The following is a 22,365-nucleotide window of genomic DNA, read 5'->3' on the forward strand; positions in this document are numbered from 1 at the left end:
AATTATCTCATAATCTTTCTCTTCCAACGCAAACTCCACCATGCTTCAACCCAAACATCATCAACACATATAAATCATCAACAAATTACCATTTAGCCAAACTCACAAAATTTTGCAATAATCGTAGATAACAAGTTACAACATAAAGCAACAAAAAAATAAACTTACAAATAACATCAGAATAATCCTTCAAGCATAAATGTTAGGCCACCAACTTAGAATCCACCACCAAACCTTTTGGCAAAGTTTGGATAAAGGAAGACATCTTCAATAAGAAAACTTTCAAGAAAAAGTCTCATTCAAAATTTTCATCAAAAACTACTTTTACATGAGTGGGAATGACCTTTATATATAAGTCGTACATGACATGAGCCACTTATATAATATTAAAAAATGGATTAGTACAAAATATTACAAAAGTTCATTGAATTATGCTTAGTCATCCAATTTGTTATAAGCCCATGCTTGCATTAGTTGTGGAGTTCATCAATCTTACTAACTATTCCTCCAATTTGGTAATATTGTCTCATTGATTTTATCAACTTTCATATTCATTTTCCTCCTAAATAATAGGAAAATTAATTAAAATAGACACGAAATTTTTTGTTTAAACTTTTTTCGGCAAACTCTAAGTGATTTCACCTTTTTAAGCAAATTTAATTTTTTTTCAATAATACCCTTTACCTTATTACTTCATATTCAGAATAGTTTTTATTGGACAATCTTCTTTTTCTCCTATATTATTATATTGAGTATATAGATTAATTTAAGATTAATTTTTATATAATTACTGATATTTACAGATCGAAAATAGATTAATTTTTGATGTAAATGTTGATGTTTACAAATCGTAATGAAATGATGAACATAACTACACAAAGTATACATGGGTGCACATGGGTGTGAAAGGGTGCGCGCTGGTGCAAACGGGTACGTGTAGGTACAAGCGGGTTCATACAAATGCAAGCAAGGGCATGTGGGTGCACGTCGATGCGTGCAAGTGTATGCAAATATGCAAGAGTGTGTGAGGATACATACGAGTGTGCATGATATGTATATATATAAAAGGGCTGCGAAGAAATGCGCGCATCTTCACACCCTTTATTTATATATGGGTGCGCGATATTATATATAATATAAATATTTTTTTTATATATATATAATATTATATTGTGCAATCATATACGTCGCATGCACACGTATGCATTCTCACGCACTTTCGCATATTTACACGCACCCGCTCATACCCACACACACCTGCTCGCACCCTTTCGCACTTGCTCATACCATTACACACCCTTTTGCACCCACACATACACTCTGTGTAGTGATATTTATCATTTCGTTATAATTTACAAATATTAACCTTTACATCATAAATTAATCTGTTTTCGATCTATTAATATCAATAGTTACACAAAAATTAATCTATATACTTAATATGATGATACAAGAGAAAAAAAAGATTGTCTAGTAAAACCTATTCTAAATATGAAGTAATAAGGTAAAAGGTATTATTAGAATAAAAATTAAATTTATTTAAAAAAGTAAAATCACTCAGAGTTTGCTAAAAATGGTTTAAGTAGAAAATTTCATAATAATATGGGCTTGTTGGGCTACATATTTCATGAGTACGGTGGCTGGGACATGTTGGGGAAGGATTAAACTTGTCTTGATCAAGTGGACACAAATAGGCCAAAACTTCATCTTGTTAGCCTTTCTTGCACTTTGCTAGATTTCCCTGGAGGTTGAATAGTGTTGAAGGAGTAATATTCACATCAACCATGAGATCTTCACTAATTGCCCATGTTCAGGGGTTCCCCAAATTGCTATATATCTTCTAAAGAATTTTTGAAGTGTTGTATCAGGAAGAAAGCTGCTCTGTTTCAATATGTTTATTGTGTTACCAATACAATTGTACAAAATCTTAGTTACAAGAATTGTATCTTGTCAGTTACAATAATATTTGATCAAATAACAGATTATAATCTCTAAAAACTTGTCTTAGGTTGTATACACAGGTCAAGATGACAAAAGAATGTCATTTATTAGATGACTAAGATTGAAAAAAAAAAAAAAAAAGAAAAAATTGGAATCTGTTAGTTACATGACTCAAAGTCATACAAAATCTCCATTACTACAACAAATATCAAAAGAATTTATGTGTGTGTATATATTTAAATATACACATGCACGTTGGTGATATAAATTTTCTCTAAGGTGGAGCTGCATTCTGTAGGGAGGCCTTGTGGGAATCTCTTCGAGTGTGTGCAGTAATTATATATCATGTAATTCTTCTGAACCCATTTCAGTCTCTCTTGTCTTGTTGTATCAAGCTCTTCAGAGAGCCAGGCACCATTGCTGGAGCTAGAAAAAGGTGAGTTTGAAGTGCAAGAAGATTCCCCATTAGACCAAATACAAGCATCAGCATTGAAGTTTCTGTAAGAAGCAGTGAAAGGAGCTTGAGTCCAATGTGTCTTCACGAGTCCACCTCTGGTAGCCCAGTCATCAGCATTCCAAAGTGAAGAGTATGTTCTCATTGGCTGATTCTTAGGGAATGGAACACCAATTGATTCTAAGTTCTTGAATTCTCTTATGGGAGTGCCATCCACTGAGAAACTGAATTTACAAACGAAAAGATTGGTAAGTCTAATTAAACGGATTAAGAAATATAACTAACAAATATAGAGAATCAAGTCGGGAGAAATTAGTTTATATAAACAATAAAACTATGTGCACCCATTTTTGGTACACAATTTATGTACACAGATGAGATGTTATCATGTGATTGGATGTTTCTTTATCATATGATGACACATGTTTTAAAATCACCTAATTACATAATGACATATCACTGTGTATATGAATTGTGTATAAAAAATAAGTACACATCGCATTCCTCTTATATAAATACTCACGTAATGCTCTGAGGGCTCCAGAGAATGGAATGGTTGTGAAAATCAGCAGTTGGGTCAAACCAGAGATAGAGTTGTTTTCTGTTGCCCTTTCCTTGGCAGAACACATTAGTATGAACAATGTAAGGATCACCACTCAAATTTCCCAAGAATTAGAAGTCAATTTCATCCCAAGTAGACCCTTTGGAGGACAACTGTAAAATTTACATTCCATTAGTAACATGAACTTCCACATATAAGAAGTAGAGAAATATGTAATATAGGTTAGGTACTTACATAATAAGCAGTGACAGTGCCAGCAGAGTTTCAAGGGACAAGCTTAAGCTGCACATTAATCTTGCCAAAGATATAATCGTTCTTGGACTGGAAGCCAGAACCAGAGGCTTTATCGAGAGACAAAGTAAAAAGCTCTCCATTGTTAAGCATCTTAGCACGGCCATCTCCCCAAGTGATGTCAAAATTATCGTTCAAGCTACCAGCAGAAGCAACCATCAAATAACCAAACAAAAGAACCAAAGGCAACATGGAAGCCATAGATGCCTCGATTGAACATATCAAATACTGAAACCGAGTGAACTGTGTATTAATTCTTAAAAGTGGATGGATGAATGTGTAGAGCCTCATGGCTTATGCTTATATATACTGAGAGTTTGACTGTGAAAGTTAGAAAAGGAAACTCCTGGAAGGTCCAATGGGGTAATCTGTGGACAGTTGGCCTGTAGAAGAAAGGCAAAATAATAAAATAAACTATTTAAGAGCTGTCTATATCGCACTAACGAACACGATTTAAGCAAATTGCATGAGATGTTTTTTTTTTTTTTTTTGTTTTATTGTTTATTACAGGACGCGGTATTAATTTCAAGCCACCACCATTAAAGACGGTACGAGAGGAAAGTCTGTATTCAAGATTTGAAGTAGCCGATAAGGAAGCATCCCGAGGGAATTCTATACGACATTTTTAATTGAAATATATATTTTTAAAATAGGCCAAAGCACTTGTCCCACCCAAGGTTAAGTGCAATTCCAACTCACACCCTCCAATTTTCAAAAACCTAAAATTTCACTTATAAGCAAAATTTTATTAAAAAACTCAGTTAAATTTAAGAGTAAAACCATCATTTAACAAAAAAATTTAAAAAACTAAAGTTTTATTAAATTTTCCCTCCTTAGTTTGAAAATTAACAATTCTCATCCAAAGTTTGAAGAGTAGAAAATTTTCATTTGGGGCTTCGAAACTGTTGCTAAAGATGATGAAGTTTATCATCTATAGTCGCATTGACTTTCCCTCCCGACTTATCTCTCCCTATCAATCAAACCACACCCATTTGTTAAACCTACTTCTTCCGACAAAGATAACATAGTCATTTGACACCTCCAATAGTCGATTTCTTCTAGATTAAAGACACTCTGATAAAAACGATTTCATCTTCGTTAGAAGAAATTTGTTTTGTTAGTGGGTAAAATTTGATCGGTAAAGAGAGATAAATCAGGAGAAAGAGCCAACGCAGCCAAAGACAGTGAACTTTGTCATCTCTAGCGATTATTTCAAAACTCTAAGGGAGAAATTGCTACTTTTCAAACTTTATATGAAAAAAAAAATATTAGATTTTCAAACTGAGGGGAAAAAATGTAATAAAACTTTAGTTTTTTAAATTTTTTGTTAAATGATAGTTTTACCTCTAACTCTAATTGAAATTTTAAATAGAACTAGACTCATAAGTGGGTGTTCGAGTTTTTGAAAGTGAAAGGATGTGAGTTTGGGTGAGTTTGAGATTACAGCTAACCTTGGGTGGTAACAAGTCTTTTGGTCTTTATAATAAAATATTTTCCTTCTCAATAGGCGTATTTTTTATAATTCTAATGGGTAATTATAAAATATTGGATTTAATGTTTCAACAATTTCCAAGAATATCGTTTCGTATTGAAAAATAAACTCATCTGCTACTTCAAGGTACGACATTGCCGTAACAACTTCATGGAAATTAGATTTTAGTAACTTACAAAAAAAAAAAGAGGATGCTATCCAATTTTCAGTTTTTATTTTTTTCACTTCTTCTCCTCATCAAACTCCCTCATCTTCGCTGCCAACCCCACCACCCCACTTGACCACCATGCTCATTTGCTTCACAATCTTTCATAGATATGTCGATGACTAACCATATCTTTCACAAATTTGATAATTGAAATGGTAGGGTTGGCAAGTTGCAAAAAATTGATGAAGTAGTGACTTGGGTGCGGGTGAATTTGTGGCTTGATAGAATAATCAATTGATAAGAGTGAGAGTGAATGTGTACTATAATTGGGTGGTGAATTTGGTGAATGAAGAATTTAGGGAATTTGATTGATAGTGAAATTGACTGGGAATTTGGTTGCGGTGTTGATAGCTGGTGGTGATCAAAATATATGAGTTGAGCAAATTGAATTTACTTGTGACTTGGTTGGAGAAATGAGATACAACTATTTGGTGATTGGTAATGTTCGTGCATAATGGGCTGGACAGAAGTAGCTAAATCAGGATGAATTTCTGTGTATTAGTAAAAAATTTTGTGGGTTGCAATGACAGGGCCGTTTGCGGATAAACCTGATTGTTTTGGTTGAAACTGGAATCAATTTGTGTACAATTGTGTAACTTGTTGTGAATACAGTGTGAGCACTTTGGGGATTTTGGTACTTTTTCTTATCTGTTATGGAATTGGAAAAAAATAAATAAAGGGAGAGGTAAAGAAGAAGAAAAGGAGGAAATAGAAAATAAATAAAAATGAGAAGGTTATTTTTTTCAATTAAGTAATAAAAAAAAACTATTATAACATTTGCACATTTAATAGATTTCAGGACAATGTTAGAATTTTAGAAAATTTTAGTCAAAATGGCTCTTTTATTGTCTAATTAATAGTTTTTATAGAAGGAATTATGTTTAATTCAAAGTTTTTAAAATCGGATTGGAGTAAAAACCGTTTTAAATACTGGTTTTGGTCAGATCGATTGAACCGTTTGAACCGACCGGTTCGATTAGAATTCTAGTTTTATTATGTAATAACCTATAAAAATTATATCTAATTACATGTGCTTTACATACTAAATTTATGTTATGCATACTTTTCACAATTAACGAAATATATGTATTATTGAATATTAATTTAATAAGTAATAACCATTAAATTTGCATCAAAACAAAAAATATACATTAAAAAAATCCAATTCAACAAACATATGCATTATTGAACACCCAAACAAAATACAAATCTAATATATGCATTAAATAAAATATAACACCAATCAACCAACATAAAAATTATTAAACAAATAATATTCAATTCAACATTTAACAAAACATATAAAAAATATAATTTGTCTAACATAAAGTTTAATAAATAAGTAATTAATTATTCTTTATCATCACTAATGGTAAAAAATCCTATTATCGCTCCTATTGCACCCTCCATCATTTGTGCAGCTTCTATAACATTCTTTTCAATAGCATTATCTACAAAATTTATAGTTGAATTTATAGTTTCTTTCACCTTAAAAATCAATCATTTATGCAAGCATGTAAATATTTGTATAAGTGCCAAAAAAATGTTTTTATCTAAAAAATTATGTGAAAAATCATAAATTATTTGATCATTATTGATGGAAATAGATCCTTCTCCTTAAAGCATTTGATCCAATTCATTTGCATTAAGTTCACTAAACTCCTCTTTCTCATCTACTATCCGAAAGTCAGTTTTATCGATACTTTCATAATCAATTGAATCAAAATTTAATTTCTTATAACATAATCTAAATAGTCAAAATAAGAAGAAGTAAAGAATTAAAATATTAAAAAACAATATACTAATAGCTATTAAGCAGGGTAACATCATATGTAAAGTTATAAATAATAATCAATCAACATGATAAAATACTCGAAATAAAAACATTCAAAAATGTAATGATGCATAAATAATAATTGCGTTACCTATTTTGTAATTGTAAGTTATAATAAATAAAAACAAAATCATTTACACGTTGATACTCTAATTAATAATGAGTGAAAAAATAATTTTTTTTTTTAAATTTCAAAAATGAAAAATTAACATTACATAAAAAGAGTCGCTAAATCATTTATAATACTTAATTAGAGTGATATTTATTTATTATTATAGTACTTAATTAGAATGATAAATTGGAAGTTTGGCAACAAATACTAATTCAAACTACTAATATCTTTAACTTTGACAATTTTATCATTAGTTGATAACAAATTTGAAGTAGAAAAATATGGTGTCTTTATTTAAGATTAATTATTAATTAATTACAAACTTTATCTTAAATGTTATATCAAATTCTACGCTAAAAATACGACATTAATACATTTTAGTCCATAAGATTTAGTCTAAAATAGTTCCATCTATAAAATCTAAAGGTATCAATTATTATTTAAAAAATTATTTGGTATAAATTATTACTATATTTGATAAAAATTAATAAATATAAATAATTATTGTGTTTGATGATATATAATAAAAGATTATTAATAGATTATTTATATTAATACTTAATATAAATATCGAATTATTAATATATTTTTACCAGTTTAAAAAATTTATTACTTAAACTTATAAAATATATTATAACTCTAATCAATTTTAAAATATTGGATAATATTTTAAACGTATAACTATTATTTTGGAAATTATTGAAGAATGTATTGAAATTTTAAAAATTTAAAAAATGCTTCTAAACTTTTTCCAAATCTCTAAAACCCCCTAAAAATTTTATTAAAACTTCAATATTTTTAAGAATTGTAGTTTGCCTCTAAACTTTGACAAGGAGAAATAGAAAAAAACAAGGGGAAAAGGAAATATAATAGAAATATGCAAATAAATAAAAAAACCATGTAAAATGATTTTTTTAGTTTTTCACTTAATAAAATATACTAATAAAGTTAAATGATGAGTGAGAATTTAACTTTTTAAAATCAAAAGATGTGAATTTCTTATTAATAATGATTGAATGCCCATTTCCTCAAATTTCTAGAAATGTTCATGGTGATGATTTCGGTCCCCAGTAAGCTGTGAGCAATCTGTAAAGAGAGCGTGTGGGTGGGAACGAACCAGAGCAGTCAGTCCAAACAAAACCACTCTTCTCTCTCAAAGTTTCGTATTTCGTTTGGTGAATATGACATTGACAAATGAGGCGGGTCGCTCCTTCTTTCATTTCATTTGGTTAATTTATTTACGCGTATGGTGAACTAAAATCATCATCAAATGGTCCATATAAGAAGTTATTTGTACATTAATCAGCTGATTTTTTTAGTTTATTATAATCTCAACTCATAGCGAGAGCCAGCTATATTCACAGCTCATATATTTTCTCTCCATCAATTTCAAGACCCACCAGGATCCTTCAATACGCGCTATTAGTTTTCCCTTCTTTTGTCAATTGGTCAACTACTATTACCACTTTGGTTTCCTCCTATATAAACCCTTCTCATTATTCATCAGATCCAATAAAATACAAAGCATCATCAGCTCAATCCATGGCTTCTTCTTCTACCAGAATGCTAGTTATTTTTATGGTTGTTAGCTCTTTCATGCTTGCTTCTGCTAATTTCTATCAGAATTTTGATATAACTTGGGGAGATGGTCGTGCGCAAATTCTCAACAATGGTGAGGTTCTCACTCTCTCCCTGGATAAAGCCTCAGGCTCAGGTTTTCAATCCAAGAACGAGTATCTATTCGCAAAAATCGATATCCAACTCAAGCTTGTCCCTGGGAATTCCGCAGGCACAGTTACTGCCTACTATGTAAGTTGTTTTTGTTGTTAAAAATATATTGAAGTACTATTATTATCATCAAATCCTGACGCATAGACTTATTTGTAATGCAGTTAAAATCAGCAGGCTCAGCTTGGAATGAAATAGACTTTGAATTCCTGGGAAATTTAAGTGGTGATCCTTATACTCTTCACACTAACGTGTTTAGCCAAGGCAAAGGTGACAGAGAGCAACAGTTCCACCTCTGGTTTGACCCTACTGCTGATTTTCACACCTATTCAATTCTCTGGAATCCTCAACGTATAATGTAAGTTTCCACTTATTCAATCATGATTACGTTTCTTCTTTGATCGGAAACCTGTTCATTTTCTTTTTCAGCTTCTATGTTGATGGCACGCCTATTAGAGAGTTCAAGAACTCAGAGTCAGTTGGTGTTCCCTATCTCAAAAGCCAGCCCATGAGGATTTACTCCAGTCTCTGGAACGCTGACGACTGGGCCACCAGAGGCGGGCTCATCAAAACTGACTGGTCTCAAGCCCCATTCACAGCTTCATACATAAACTACAATGCCATTAATGCTTGCGTCTGGTCTTCAAGTTCAGGATCCTCTTCCTGCAACTCAAATTGGGATAATAGCAACGCCTGGCTTTGGGAGGAACTGGATGACACAAGCCAACAGACCCTCAACTGGGTGCAGGAGAATTACATGATTTATGATTATTGCAAGGACACAAAACGTTTCCCCCAAGGCCTTCCTGCAGAATGTGCACTCAATAACTCATCCTAGGCAATTTTTATTAATTTGATGTTGTTCATTGTTCTTTGATGCTGCAGTTCTTTCTTTTTTTTTTTGTATCCTTTGTGTAGCCAAACAATACGTCAATTATTCTTTTTTGAAATAAAATAAATGCTTGCAATATATTTTAGCGAATTATAAAATTAAAGTTAGCTTTGTTCTTGAAAATTTTTATTTTGTGTTTTATGCAAATCAATGTGTTATAAAATTTCATAATTAATAATGTATAACAATTCTTAAACATCAACCACGTATAATAAATAATAATATTACATAATGATCATTAAATACAGGAATTGATAATTAATTTGAGATACAGAAGTTTATTTTTTAGAAAAAAAAAAGGAGAAAAAATACAGACTCAAATGGGCATTCAAAAATGACAATGCAGAAGCTCATACCTGCCCCATAAGATTAAAAAAACTTTGAATCATTAAGTAAAAACTTTAACACATAGACAAATGATTAATGTTTTAAGTAGTATTTTTTCTTTTTTTTAGAAACTCTCATTGGATATCGTCTTGGGCAAAATTGTTTATACAGGTTCAGAAATGAGACCTAGCCAGGGAAGGACCTAGGATTATATAATTCTTAAAAAAATGTAACTCATATATCAGGGATTACTTTTATTAAGTCATTAATTATGAAGGATAATATTATGGCTTCAATTATATCAGGCAATACTTTTACAGCTTGCTCTTGTTGACTGCCAGCAAATTGTGATTGGATCCTTCATTTCCATTTGCATGCAAAGACTGCGAAAAAAAAATCTTTAAGGAGATTAAATATTCTATTCGATGCAGAAAGAAACTCCTCTGCTCTTTTGGAGATCAAAGGGGCGTCGATGAAAAATCCATCAGGTGGTTTAGACTCTATAGCATGGTTGCGGACAACCAATAGTCAGCTTTCTATAAAATCAGCGTGGAATGAGGTGATGAATAAGAAAAGAGAGGTCAAGTGGGCTGAACTGCTATGGCACAAAAAGTACATTCCCAAACACACCAATGTTATCTGGCTGGCAGTTAAGCAAAGGCTTATGACTAAAGACAAACTTGTCAAACTTGGGCTCACAAATAATGCCAAGTGCGTGCTATGCAATTGCTATGATGAGGACATAAACCACTTTTTTGTTTTTTTTTCCAATGTGAATATAGCAGCTATATTTGGAAGACCATCTTGGGGAAAAGTCTCTTGCGCTATAATGGGCAAAACTGGAGCTCTTTAGTAGAAGAAATATCGTCCGATTGGAAAGGTAGTCAGTTAAAATTCTTGTTATGTAAGCTAAGGTTGGGGGCCACTATTTACACCATTTGGAAGGAAAGAAACAACAAAATTTTCACAAAACTTTCTCTGCCCAAAGAGAGAATTGTGGAAAGGATCAGGACATTAGTTAGAGACAGAGGGGCTGACCTCTCAAACTTCCCACCTTCGATTGCCAATAAAGTCGTCGCTTGGAATTGGGGCCTACCTGTTATCAATTGAACCGTTGAAAGCATAACAACGCCAAATTAGAATATAAGGGCAATAAGTTGCATGGAGATATCAATAGCAGATTTTACCTTTGCTTTATTTGTTTTTAATTGGAAAGTTTTGTTCTTATTTTATCTATTTTAATTGGAAAGTGTATGTCGTGAATAAAGGAATTGATTGTTAAAAATGATGAACAACCAAATGAATGGATATGGATATGGAATTTTGATTTGTTATTCTTCTCCTTCCTGTCTCTCTAACTCCTAAAAATTTTGTGTCTTCTTCTTCTTTCTATTTCTCCACTTTCCTAGTGTTTTATAATTCAGGGGGCATTAATTGGTATTAGAGCAATCCGATTTTGGTCATGGCTAAAGGCACGCAATCTCAAGAGTTGAAAAATGAGCTAACCCAGATGGTGCAAGAAGTGGAGCTACGTCAGTAGAGGCTACTTAAGGAGTCGATTAATGAGATTAAGGGATTGATTAGAGGCCTCAATATGCAGCAATCGAAAATTGTCTTCAAGCAGAAGATGGTGGATCTCACAATTGATGAAGGTTTGGCTCAAGGGACAAGGCATAAGAATCCATGGGGATGGTTGACGAAATTAGAATTTCCAAAGTTTGATAGAAGTGATCTTGATAGTTGGCTATAAGAGCTGAATATGTTTTTGAAATGGATGGAACAATGCAGGAGAATAAAGTTAAGATAGCTGCCTTACACCTGGAGGGAAAAGCCATTCAATGGCATCAAGGAGGGAGCAAAGTTCGGGGAGAGTAGACTATAATGTGGGATGAGTATGTTCAACTTCTGAGTTCCAGGTTTGGTCTCCATACTTATGATGACCCTCTTTCAGATTTACGAAACCTCAAACAAGTTGGTCCCTTACAGGATTGTCTTGATGTGATTGACGAGTTGTACCCATGGGCTGGGATCCGAGAGGAGCAAGCCCTTACCTTCTTCCTTTAAGGAATGATAGATTTCCTGCAGATGCCAATAAGGATGTTCAAGTCAAATACTCTAGCAGAAGCTTATTCCTTAGCTAAGTTGTAGGAAATCAGCCTAAGCCTGTGACTAGAACACCCATCCAGGAGTGTTATATCTCCTCTTATCTTCTCATAGCACAATGGTTATGCCACCACATGCAAAGCATAATTCTCAAGGGGGATTACTTCATAACCCCACTGTACCTAAGTTGCAACCATATGCAATGATGAGAGGGAACAAGGCCTTGACTAGCAAGGAGTTAGGATGAGAAAAGAGCCAAGGGGCTCTACTTTTGGTGCAATGAGAGGTACACATTCGGTCATAGATGCAAGAAAGAGCAAGTATGCACCTTACAGTTGCAAGTTAATACAGAGGATGGAGAAATAGAAAGAAGAAGAAGACACAGAATTTTCAGTGTTAGAGAGACAGGAAGGAGAAGAATAACAAATCAAATTTCCATATGCATATAAGTTCAATTGGCTGTGCATCCTTTTTAACAATCAATTCCCCTATTCACAACATACACTTTCCAATTAAAATTAATAAAACAGAAGGAAAACTTTTCAACTAAAAACAAATAAAACAAAGGTAAAAATCTGCTACTGAAATCTCCATGCAACTTATTGCTCTTTTATTCCAATTTGGTGTCGTTTTGCTTTCAATGGTTCAATTCATAACACTACCGAATTGCATCTTCAAATGTTGAGGATTCAGCTCTTTGGAGGTGGCAGCCTGTTTTGCTAACTGGGTATTTTTTTGCAGTTGCTTCTACTTTCCTTTGGTTGGTTCCAACTTGGATGTTTTGGTGTGGGTTGCTTTGTTCTTATTGATTGATGTTCCCTTTCCACTGCCTCATCTCTTCTGCTGCTGGACCTCTCTGTGGCTTCTTCGTCCCTGCGTTCTCTGGTTCCTGCCCTTTTCCATCTTCTGGTATTTAAGTCTTCAGCCTGTTTCTTTGCCATTCCTTGGAGCTCTCTGGCTCTCTATGGTTGCTCCTTTGCATTGGCCTTGCTTCTTCCCTTGTGTTCTTGGATCCTGTGGAGTCGCCCTTCTGCTGCTAGTCTGTTTTGCATCGGGTTGGCTCTCTGCAGTTGCTTCGGTGCTGAAATCCTCTCCGGTTCTTTTGCCTTTCTCCTTCTCTGGAGTCGCTGAATCCGGCCTCCCTCTTCCCTGATGTTTTTTTCTCCTGCATTGGGGTTCTTTGGATGTGTTGGCTTCTTGCTGCCTTGCTGCTGCCGAAATTGAGTTCCTTGCTGACAGATCTGCCGGTATTTCCTCCGTTTTGATGGTTGCTGCTCTATTATTCTTTTACCCCCCAGCGTCTTTTCTTGTCTCTCCAGGAATTTTTCAGCAGCGGTTTCGCATGGGTGGTTCTTGGTTGTGGTTCCTGTAAGTTGATTCTTAATGAAATGGTTGCACCTCCTTTTCTGTGTTTGCTTCTGGTTCCTCGGATGCTGTATTCTGTTTCAGGATTCCCCTCTTGGCTGCTGCATCTGTTGGTTGTGGTGGTTCTGCAAGCTGTTGAGGCTCTGCCTTCACAAATCTGCAGCGGTGCTTTCAGCTTTGATCGCCCAAGTTGCCTTCCAAATAGCCGTAGTCAGGGGGTCTTCCTCGGAGTGTGTGTATGCTGTGTGTTGCCTCTTTTGCTTTGGAGATACTAGGTTGAGTCTTGTGTGCAGGCTCTGTGTTTATGTTTTGCTTCCTGATGGCGCTGTCTGGGTGCTCCTCCTGTGTTCTGGTGTGCTACTGCAGGTTTTGCTTGCTATTTCTGGCATTCTGGTTTTGCGAATTATGCAGGCTTCTTCTTGGTTCTCTTTGCTGCTCCATGATGGGTTGGAATGAAGGAGGTTTCTAATTCCTAGAGCATTGTTGTCCATCTTGAACGTTGTTTCTTTGATGAGCGTGGTTGCTCTGTGGCTGCCTGTGGGTGCAGTACATTGGCGTCCTGGTGAAGAGTTTTGTACAGTTTTCCTGCTGGATGTTGGGCTCCCCTGTGGCCTGGGGAGTCATGTGCTCATGGCTAATGCTTTCTCCCATTTATGTGTGCTGTTGCCAGGCTAGGATTGTGCTAAATCTGGACATGTGCACTTGAGAATTGAAATTTTAATTGGTATGGGACTGTAAAAATTTTTGAACATGTTATTGAGATGCATCCTTGTATGCTAGAGATTCCGCTATCCTCCTTTCTTGAGGATAGACTTGGGTTGCATTGACTTTGTGCACAGTGTATACATTTTATTAAAAAAAAAAAAAACTAACAGGAAGCAAATATTTGCAGATAATTAATGTTTGTATGATGGCTTGGTCCAGGATTAATTAAGTTTGCATATAACACTCAATATATTACCAATGTATAGTGTATAATTAAGTATACAAATGATATATAATCATATAATTAAATGTTATATTATCTTTAATTTAAAATAATTTAATAACATAATAACACATTATTTATATTTATATTTAATTATAGACTAAAAAATATGTACACATAATTATATTGATTAAGGAATTGATGTTATTTTTTTTTTATTTTTGGTAAAAAAGTTGTGCTAAGTTAATATAGAAATTTAATATAATCAAATTTAGTTTAACATTTTGGTCAAGTTTTATAGGTCCATTATAGTCAAATAATGTTTTTATAGGCTACAATAATGTTCTTATAAAGATTGTTTTGCTACTATTCTTATAAGAGGTATTCAAAACCGAGTAATTAAAAGGTTTAATTTTTTTTAACTAAATAAAATTTTCTTTGTTCATAATCATAAACCGAAACCAAATCAGTTTCAAATCAAATAGAAAATACTAGTTATTTGAACAAAAATTTTGGTTCAATTAGGTTTTAACCCAATTTTAAAAACTTACCCTAATTTATTATTACTTTGTTCAATTTTTTGCAAATCGTTTAAAAATTTTATTTTTTTGTTCAATTTTTGAAAACCGATTCGATTCAGTTAATTGGTTTTCAAAAATAGACAAAAACTTGCAATCAAATCAAAAAACTGGTTTTATTATATACTTCAACTATTATCCAAATTGGTTTTCCAAATTACCTATTTTCGATTCAATTTTTGGTTCGAATGTTGGTTCAGTTTGATAATCGAAAAATTTTGTATACCCTAATTATAATGGCATTACTTAGAGTTGAATTTGACTTAAGTCAAGCTTGAATAAGGTTAAATTTAATATCTATTCAAATTTAAAATGAGTAAGTTAATTGAACATTTAAATGATATGTTTGATTGAAAGATTTTAAATGAAAGATAAAACAATATTCAATCAAATGATAATACAATATCTAAATATTCCATTACATCCTCAAAACTAATAGCATTACTCTACTTTTCATGTGTTCAAAATCTCATTTTCATAAAGTTATTACTACAATGTCGTATCTTGGATTGTCATAATATCTTTTAATTTATTTTTCTATAAGAAACCTTATTATTAAAAATTGTTGACACATTAAATCCAATATTATATAATTACCTATTAGAATCATAAAAAATATGCCAACTAAGAAGGAAAATATTTTATAGTAAAAAAAATTATTTCAATTAAAAATGCCATTTTTAGTTGCTTTGAATCTTGAATATAGGTTTTTGTCTCATACTGTCTTTAACGGTGGTGGTTGGAAATTAAAACCACGTCCTATAACTAATAATAAAACAAAAAATCTCATGCAATTTGCTTGAATCGTGTTCATTTGTGGGATATAGACAACTTTTGTATGGTTTATTTTATTATTACACTTTTCCTCTACAAGTCAACTGTCTACAGATTACCTTATTGGACCTTCCTAGGAGTTTCCTTTTCTTACTTTCACAGTCAAACTCTCAGTATAAGTATGAGCCATGAGGCTCTACACTTTCATCCTTACACTTTACACTTTGCGATTTAATACAAAGTTCAGTATTCGATAGGTTCAATTGAAACATCTATGGCTTCCATGTTGCATGGTTCTTCTATTTGGTTCTTTGATGGTTGCTTTTGCTGGTAGCTTGAACTAAAATTTTGATATCATTTGAGGAGATGGTCGTGCTAAGATGTTTAACAATGGAGAGCTTCTTACTTTGTCTCTGGATAAAGCCTTTACTTTTGGCTTCCAGCCCAAGAATGAAGATAAACCTAGGAATACAAATTGAAGAGATTGGTGACAAGGTCGATATTACTCTCCCTATTCCAAGAAACTTAGTTTCGAGGAATGCTATATTTTCACCAAGAAATTCAATTTCTAAAAGAAGAGAGGATGTTGGACCAAGTGCACCAAGGATTAATATACTAAAAAAAGACAGATTAGACAACTCAAATGCAGAAAGCCATATTTCAAGGAATTCTTCTACGAGAAGAATAATTGGTTATAAATCTGTTCAAATTCCAGTATATGAAGAAGAAGATATTTCATCAATGCGAATGATAATGAATCATAAAATTCGTTGTCATGCATTGGTACAAGGAACAATTGACACTTGTATCACAACGAAACTTTGTTTTCTAGAATATGAACCTTATACATTAGATGTTCTGGTAGACACAAGAACAACAAAATGTATAGCACGAAAGTTTTGCTTTCCACTAGAAATGTGGAAAGAACTTAAAAAATCTATCATGAACACTGTTGCAGACGGAGGACAAAATATGATCACGAAATTTGTCCAAGACATGACCATATTACTAAACAAGAAAAAATCTATTCTAAGAGAAATCCTTTTGTTAGATTACTTAGAAGTGGATTTCATTCTTGGAAACTCATTTCTCCATGGACAGTTAGAAGTGAGGCCCTTCATCCAAGATAATGACTATATTATTCTTGGAGGGACATACAATTCCTATTTTAGCAAGGCTAGATCTTTCTAAAGTTCAAAATGGCTTTAGGCCCAAGAGATTAAAACCTGAAAAAGAGCACATCATATTCTTTGTTAGACCAAAAGAGAAATGGTGGATTAATGCTTTTGAAACAAATAGGAATGAAATGACATGTCAAGTAAAATCTGACCCTCAAAATCAAATATATCGAATTGCTCGAGGTAAAACACAGGAAATTCGAATCTCTAATGTATGCCTTGAGAATACGGATAAAATAATAGAGAGGAATAAGATTTTAAAGGATGACAGTCATGCAACCTCTTGGATTCTTAAAAGGATTAAGGAATTCAAAGAGGAACTTTCCCCATGTTTTGATGATTTACCATTAAAATTATGGGAAAGGAAATGAGTATTTACTGAAATAAAACTACGAGATCCAAATGATAGAGTAAAATTAAAATCCCATAGATACTCCCCCGACACAGAGGAGGAATTTGTAAAACAAATCCTAGAATTATTAGCAAAGAGATTAACTCGAGAAAGTAATAACCCTCATTCTTCTCCAGCTTTTATGGTGATGAATAGAGTTGAGCAAATGACAGGAAAGGCTAGAATGGTAATTGTCTATAGGTAACTAAATAGCAAAACTATAGACAATGCATACAAAATCCCTGACAAATTAGCTTTACTAAATAAACCTAGATTTGAAAAAATATTTTCACGCTTTGATTTAAAGTGAGGATTCTGGCAAATTAGAATGACGAAACAAAACATTCCTTTAATGGCCTTCACGTGCCCAAAAGGACTGTTTGAATGACTGGTGTTGCCATTTGGATTAAAACAAACACTTGCTATATTTCAAAGGAAAATGGATAAGGTTTTTTTTTCGACTTATTTGATTTCTGTGCTGTTTATGTAGATGATGTATTAGTCTTTAGTAAGACTAGAGAAGAACATAAAAATCATCTAGAATAGGCAATTAGAAAATTCCTTAAACATGGAATGGTCTTATCTGAAAGGAAGATAAACTAGTTTCAAACCAAAATTAAATTCTTGGGGATTAAATTTGGAGAAGGAGGAATCCAACTCTAGGATCATATTGCAAAGAAATTGTTGGATGAAGATAAGCATATGTTACAACAATTTCTTAGACTTGCAAATCAAATAAGGGAATATGTCCCAAATTTGGCCAAGGTAATAAATGGATTAACAAAAAAGGTTAGTTTTAAGGTGCCATGGTCATAGTCCATGGAAGATACCAACTGCGTTATCCAAACCAAAAACTTGAGTAAGAACCTTCAAGCATTAACACTCCCAATAGACTCTGATTCTATGATCATAAAGAGTGATGCATCTAATTATTATTGGGGAGGAGTTCTAAAAGCCAAGGGTACTGATAATATCGAAAGAATAGTTTCATATGCATCAAGAAAATTCTCATCTGTTGAAATAAACTATCCTATTTATGACAAAGAAGTTTTAACAGCTAAAGAATGTATTGATAGATTTCGATTATTCATCATTATTCAAGAATTCACTTTAAGAACTGATTTTATATATTTGACATCATTTATGAAATTAGTCTTAAAGGATGATAAAACTAGACTAATAAGATGACAAATCTGGTTTGTAGAATATCACTTCAAGATTGAATTTATATCTGGAAAGTCTAATTTTATTACTGACTTTTTGTCTAGACCATTGTAGAAAAATGGACAAAAAGGATCAAACTGGAAGAAGATTTTCATGCTCCAAATGTCGGTCAATGACTCATTTAAAGAGAAATTGCCCTTCCAAGAAAAATTTAATGATGCCGGAAAAATCAAACTCTAGAATTGACAGCCCCAAAGGTGAAAAGTCTATGACAAGGATAGTTAATTCAAAGAAGCCAAAAGAAACTCTTCTAGAAGAGGTAAATACTGTGTTCAAACAGGTTCTCACAGTATTGCAATATACTATTGTGAATCAATCACAAAAATCTATGGATATTCCACCTAGCTTAATACATTCCAAATCTCAAAAATCTCTAGATACAAACATTTCAGATAGATGAAACCCAAAATATCAGAAGGCTACTATAGCAAGTGTGGTGATGTCGAGGACGAAAAACTTTGAGATTGGAAGTTCTAGTAAAACGAAGAGGAATTCTAAATATATTTTGAATCTAATAAAAGGAACTTTCAAAGAAAAGGTGAAATTGTTGCAAAACAGGATACTGACAAAAAGCGGGAGACTACCAAAAAGGCCAAAAAAAGGAATGAAAGATTTACAAGAAAAATTTAGTTACATAGAGAAATTCGACATTCCTGAAAACTTAAAGCTTACTAAAGCCAGTAGAGTGATATTAGAAGACCTGAACGTTCAATGTTGTATAACCTTATCTATAGGACAAGGTGAAGTGTAACTCAGACATATATTGCAAAAACTAGCCAATAGACTAGCTTGGCTTGAAGCAGATAGGATTTATTACGAAGAAGAAGAACTCTCAAGAGGATCTGTTCTTCAGAAACAATTATTTTTAAAGTCTAGACTACTTAGAGATATAACAGACTTCGAAATGTCTTATCTCAAAATAGTCACTTTAAAATGATTAATAACATCCCTAAAAGAAGAAGATAAAAAAGATCGTCAAGAAGGACTTTCTGTGTTCTCGGATGGACTTATAGAATTACATGTTCCATGGAAGTTTTTTTGGAAAGGATTTTATGGATCATTTCTAAAAAAAGGATTGATAGATATAATTAAGATCGATGTATAGGAAGTGATGGTAAACCCTAAAATGCCAAATGCTGTTAAACAAGCACTTTGTGTATTTGATAGAAGAATTCATACATTCACCTGTGTGATAACTTCGTCAGTTTAAGAGGATGATAACGTGCAATCTGTACAAATTTGAGAATTTGTTGTAGGAGAACCATGGTATAACTTAATGGTTTGTAAAGACGTCTTAATAGGACAGATGACACTACAATAACTTCATGAACTTAACAAGGTAGATGGATACTGGATGAGACTACATATAGTAAAGTTACTAATGGTCTAATCCAGGTTAGAAGAACTCTTAAGAAAAAATGAAATAGTTCACATTGACAAGGGAGTAATAATTATCTTGTCAAAGAAATACGCAAGAGTTCCAAACACTTTGTTTAGGGAAAATTTAGCCAAAATCCAAGATATGGTTGAAGGGTTTAAAACTCATAATATATCTAATCAGGCTTTGATTGAAAATACAAAGGATATACTTTGGCTTGTTATTACTTAAAGGGTTGAAACTCAAGCCTAAATTGCAGAAGCCCAGCTGGAAGAAGAAGGAACCTTTGGAGACTTCATGGACTCATTAAATCAGCCCACAAAATAAGCCCAAGAAGAGAAAGATCTACTCAACCCAAAAGCAAAAAAAATAGCACGTGTAGATGCAACGTGTATCAAATATGCAGAAAACAAGTGGAAAGTGAAGACAGAAGATCAATAAGGGAGATTTTACCGACATTCTAAAGATCAATGACTGATAAAAAACCACTTGGATTTTACTATTATAAAATATGTAAACGTGACTGGCATACGAGATACTAAGACCCCAATGCTTAAAACATGTGATTGTCTTGTTGCATTGGCTAGAGACAACCAAGTTCAATTATTTAATAAGTTTACTGTTCACTTTTACTGTATTATCGACGGATTCAAAATTGCTTGAAATCCAAAAGCTTTTCTCTTTTATAAATAGAAAAGACTTTGCTAAGTGTTTGTAAGAGTGGTGTAAGAGTGAATATATATCTTTTTCTAAAACTTGCTCAAAATTTCGAAAGTAAGATACTTTATAATTCAACTTTTTAACTCTTCCTATTATATTATGTTTATGCATTTAATAATATAAATAACTCGTTTTATGTTAATGAATACATATCATTAATAAAACTTGACTAATATGTTATGATTGTAACTTATCATTTTAGTTAGGGTCATAACATATGATTAATAGTGAAATTGGTGAGGAGAACATTATGGTTTCTTAGAATAGGGAGAGTAATATCGACCTTGTCACCAATCTTCTCAATTTTTATTCTTGGGTTTATTTCCATGTCCACCATGCTTGGTTGCGATGTAAAAGTTAAAACCCAATTCCTTGGCCATGTCAATTGACGAGGATTGACTATGGTACGATTTATTGGAATAATGGAGTTTGATACGGGACCATACACTTTAGTATTTGAATGAGAGTGCATTAACATAGGATTTACAGAATTTACCAATTGGTAAATCATCCTATATTGGATTGCCATTCTGTTAATGGATTGTAGTAATTCTTCCAATCCAGAAGTATGAATTCGCAAAACCATAATCTTCTTAAGATTAGGATCTTTAAGACTGACCATATCCTAGTCAGATCGTTCCATAAGAGTCTTCTAAAACTAGGTTGGCATGAAACCCTATAACCAAAGCTTTAGTAAAGGTAGTCCATCTTTTATCTAGTAATGCAACTTGGATAGGAACATTCATACCACCACGGAATAGATCTTGTACTCTTACTTGTACAATTCCTAATTGTACATAGTGACACTTATTGTTTGCCCGTTTCACAAGTTCACGCAACTTTAATAACCATTCATCATTTGATAAAATGATTTCCCCTTTGTTTGATTAGGTTAAGGCTACTCTAATAAGCTTTTTGTGTACATCTTCTAAGCCTCGAGTCTGAAATATCCATCATGAAGTTTTTTCAAACACTTCTCTAAGTGAGAGTTTTGGGATTACCTATTCATTTGGGCTTACCGATGTATCCTTATAATTAGTAAATGAGCTAATCATTAACTGTGGATTAGTTTTGGGTTCTAATGATATGAGTTCTTCATCATCTATGAATATATTAGAAGGTTCTTGTAAATTTTCTATTCTATTCATGAAAATCCGATGAGAATTAACATTCTTATCTATTTTAGACAAGTTTATTTTTCCCTCTTCGTTTTCAGAGTCCTCATCTGAAGAGTAGTCTTTTGAGTAATTTTCTAAATCTGAGGTATCAAAGTATTCCGAAATCAGTTCATAGACTGATTCATCATCTGAGTGAATTTTGTATCCAAATATAGGTTCATATTCAGAAGTGTTAGATTTTAAATTTATATGTAAGGATTTAAGACTCATTTTCTTTTTGTTCTTATTTGGACACTTATCCGCATAGTCATATTTGTTGCCACAGATCCAACAACAATTACAATCTTTTGCGTTTTTTCCCGAAGGGCAAGTGGTATAGTGTTTCCTTGCTCCTCGTTCTTTTATGGTTACTTTTCTAATAAACCTTTCGTGGTTAGGAAGTTTAGTTTTATTAGCAATAGGTCTTTTCCTCATTCTTTTGAAGCGTTTAGGAAATTTTCTTTTCTATAGAAAAGTATTCCGCTTTTTATGAGTTTTCTAATTGTGATGTTTTGGAGTTTTAGAGGATGATTTTTCACATCCATACTATCCTAGGACTCCATCAAAATTGTAACAACAAGCATCATTAAAGTGTAACTTTTTGGTATCTTTATCAAGCTTAGCATTTAGACATCTTGTTCGAATTAATTACCGTTCAACCTCTATTCTTCCTCCCAAAGAATCTACTATCGAATTTTTTCCAAGAGTAGTTTGAAAGCTTAACTAGA

At 32.8% G+C, this 22,365-nt stretch overlaps 1 protein-coding gene and 1 pseudogene across 1 annotated transcript; one reads left to right on the forward strand and one right to left on the reverse strand.

Moving 5' to 3' along the window:
* Positions 1 to 1,955: 1,955 nt before the first annotated feature.
* Positions 1,956 to 3,521, reverse strand: LOC123193932 (annotated as a pseudogene).
* Positions 3,522 to 8,397: 4,876 nt separating this feature from the next.
* On the forward strand, positions 8,398 to 9,592 carry LOC123193938 (probable xyloglucan endotransglucosylase/hydrolase protein 23). Its single transcript, XM_044607028.1, has 3 exons — positions 8,398 to 8,703; positions 8,787 to 8,980; positions 9,052 to 9,592. Exons 1-3 carry the CDS (start codon positions 8,437 to 8,439, stop codon positions 9,458 to 9,460), a joined length of 870 nt encoding a protein of 289 aa, XP_044462963.1. The 5' UTR covers positions 8,398 to 8,436; the 3' UTR covers positions 9,461 to 9,592.
* Positions 9,593 to 22,365: the final 12,773 nt, after the last annotated feature.

The sequence above is a fragment of the Mangifera indica genome, chromosome 13 (genome assembly GCF_011075055.1).
Source record: "Mangifera indica cultivar Alphonso chromosome 13, CATAS_Mindica_2.1, whole genome shotgun sequence".
In the NCBI taxonomy this organism is placed as follows: domain Eukaryota; kingdom Viridiplantae; phylum Streptophyta; class Magnoliopsida; order Sapindales; family Anacardiaceae; genus Mangifera; species Mangifera indica.

Bases quoted from the DNA above. Each gene is read 5' to 3' on its own strand.
- LOC123193938 (XM_044607028.1), top strand. From the start codon at position 8,437: ATGGCTTCTTCTTCTACCAGAATGCTAGTTATTTTTATGGTTGTTAGC. The intron at 8,704-8,786 runs GTAAGTTGTTTT...TTTGTAATGCAG, and splicing joins GCACAGTTACTGCCTACTAT to TTAAAATCAGCAGGCTCAGC. The intron at 8,981-9,051 runs GTAAGTTTCCAC...TTTCTTTTTCAG, and splicing joins TGGAATCCTCAACGTATAAT to CTTCTATGTTGATGGCACGC.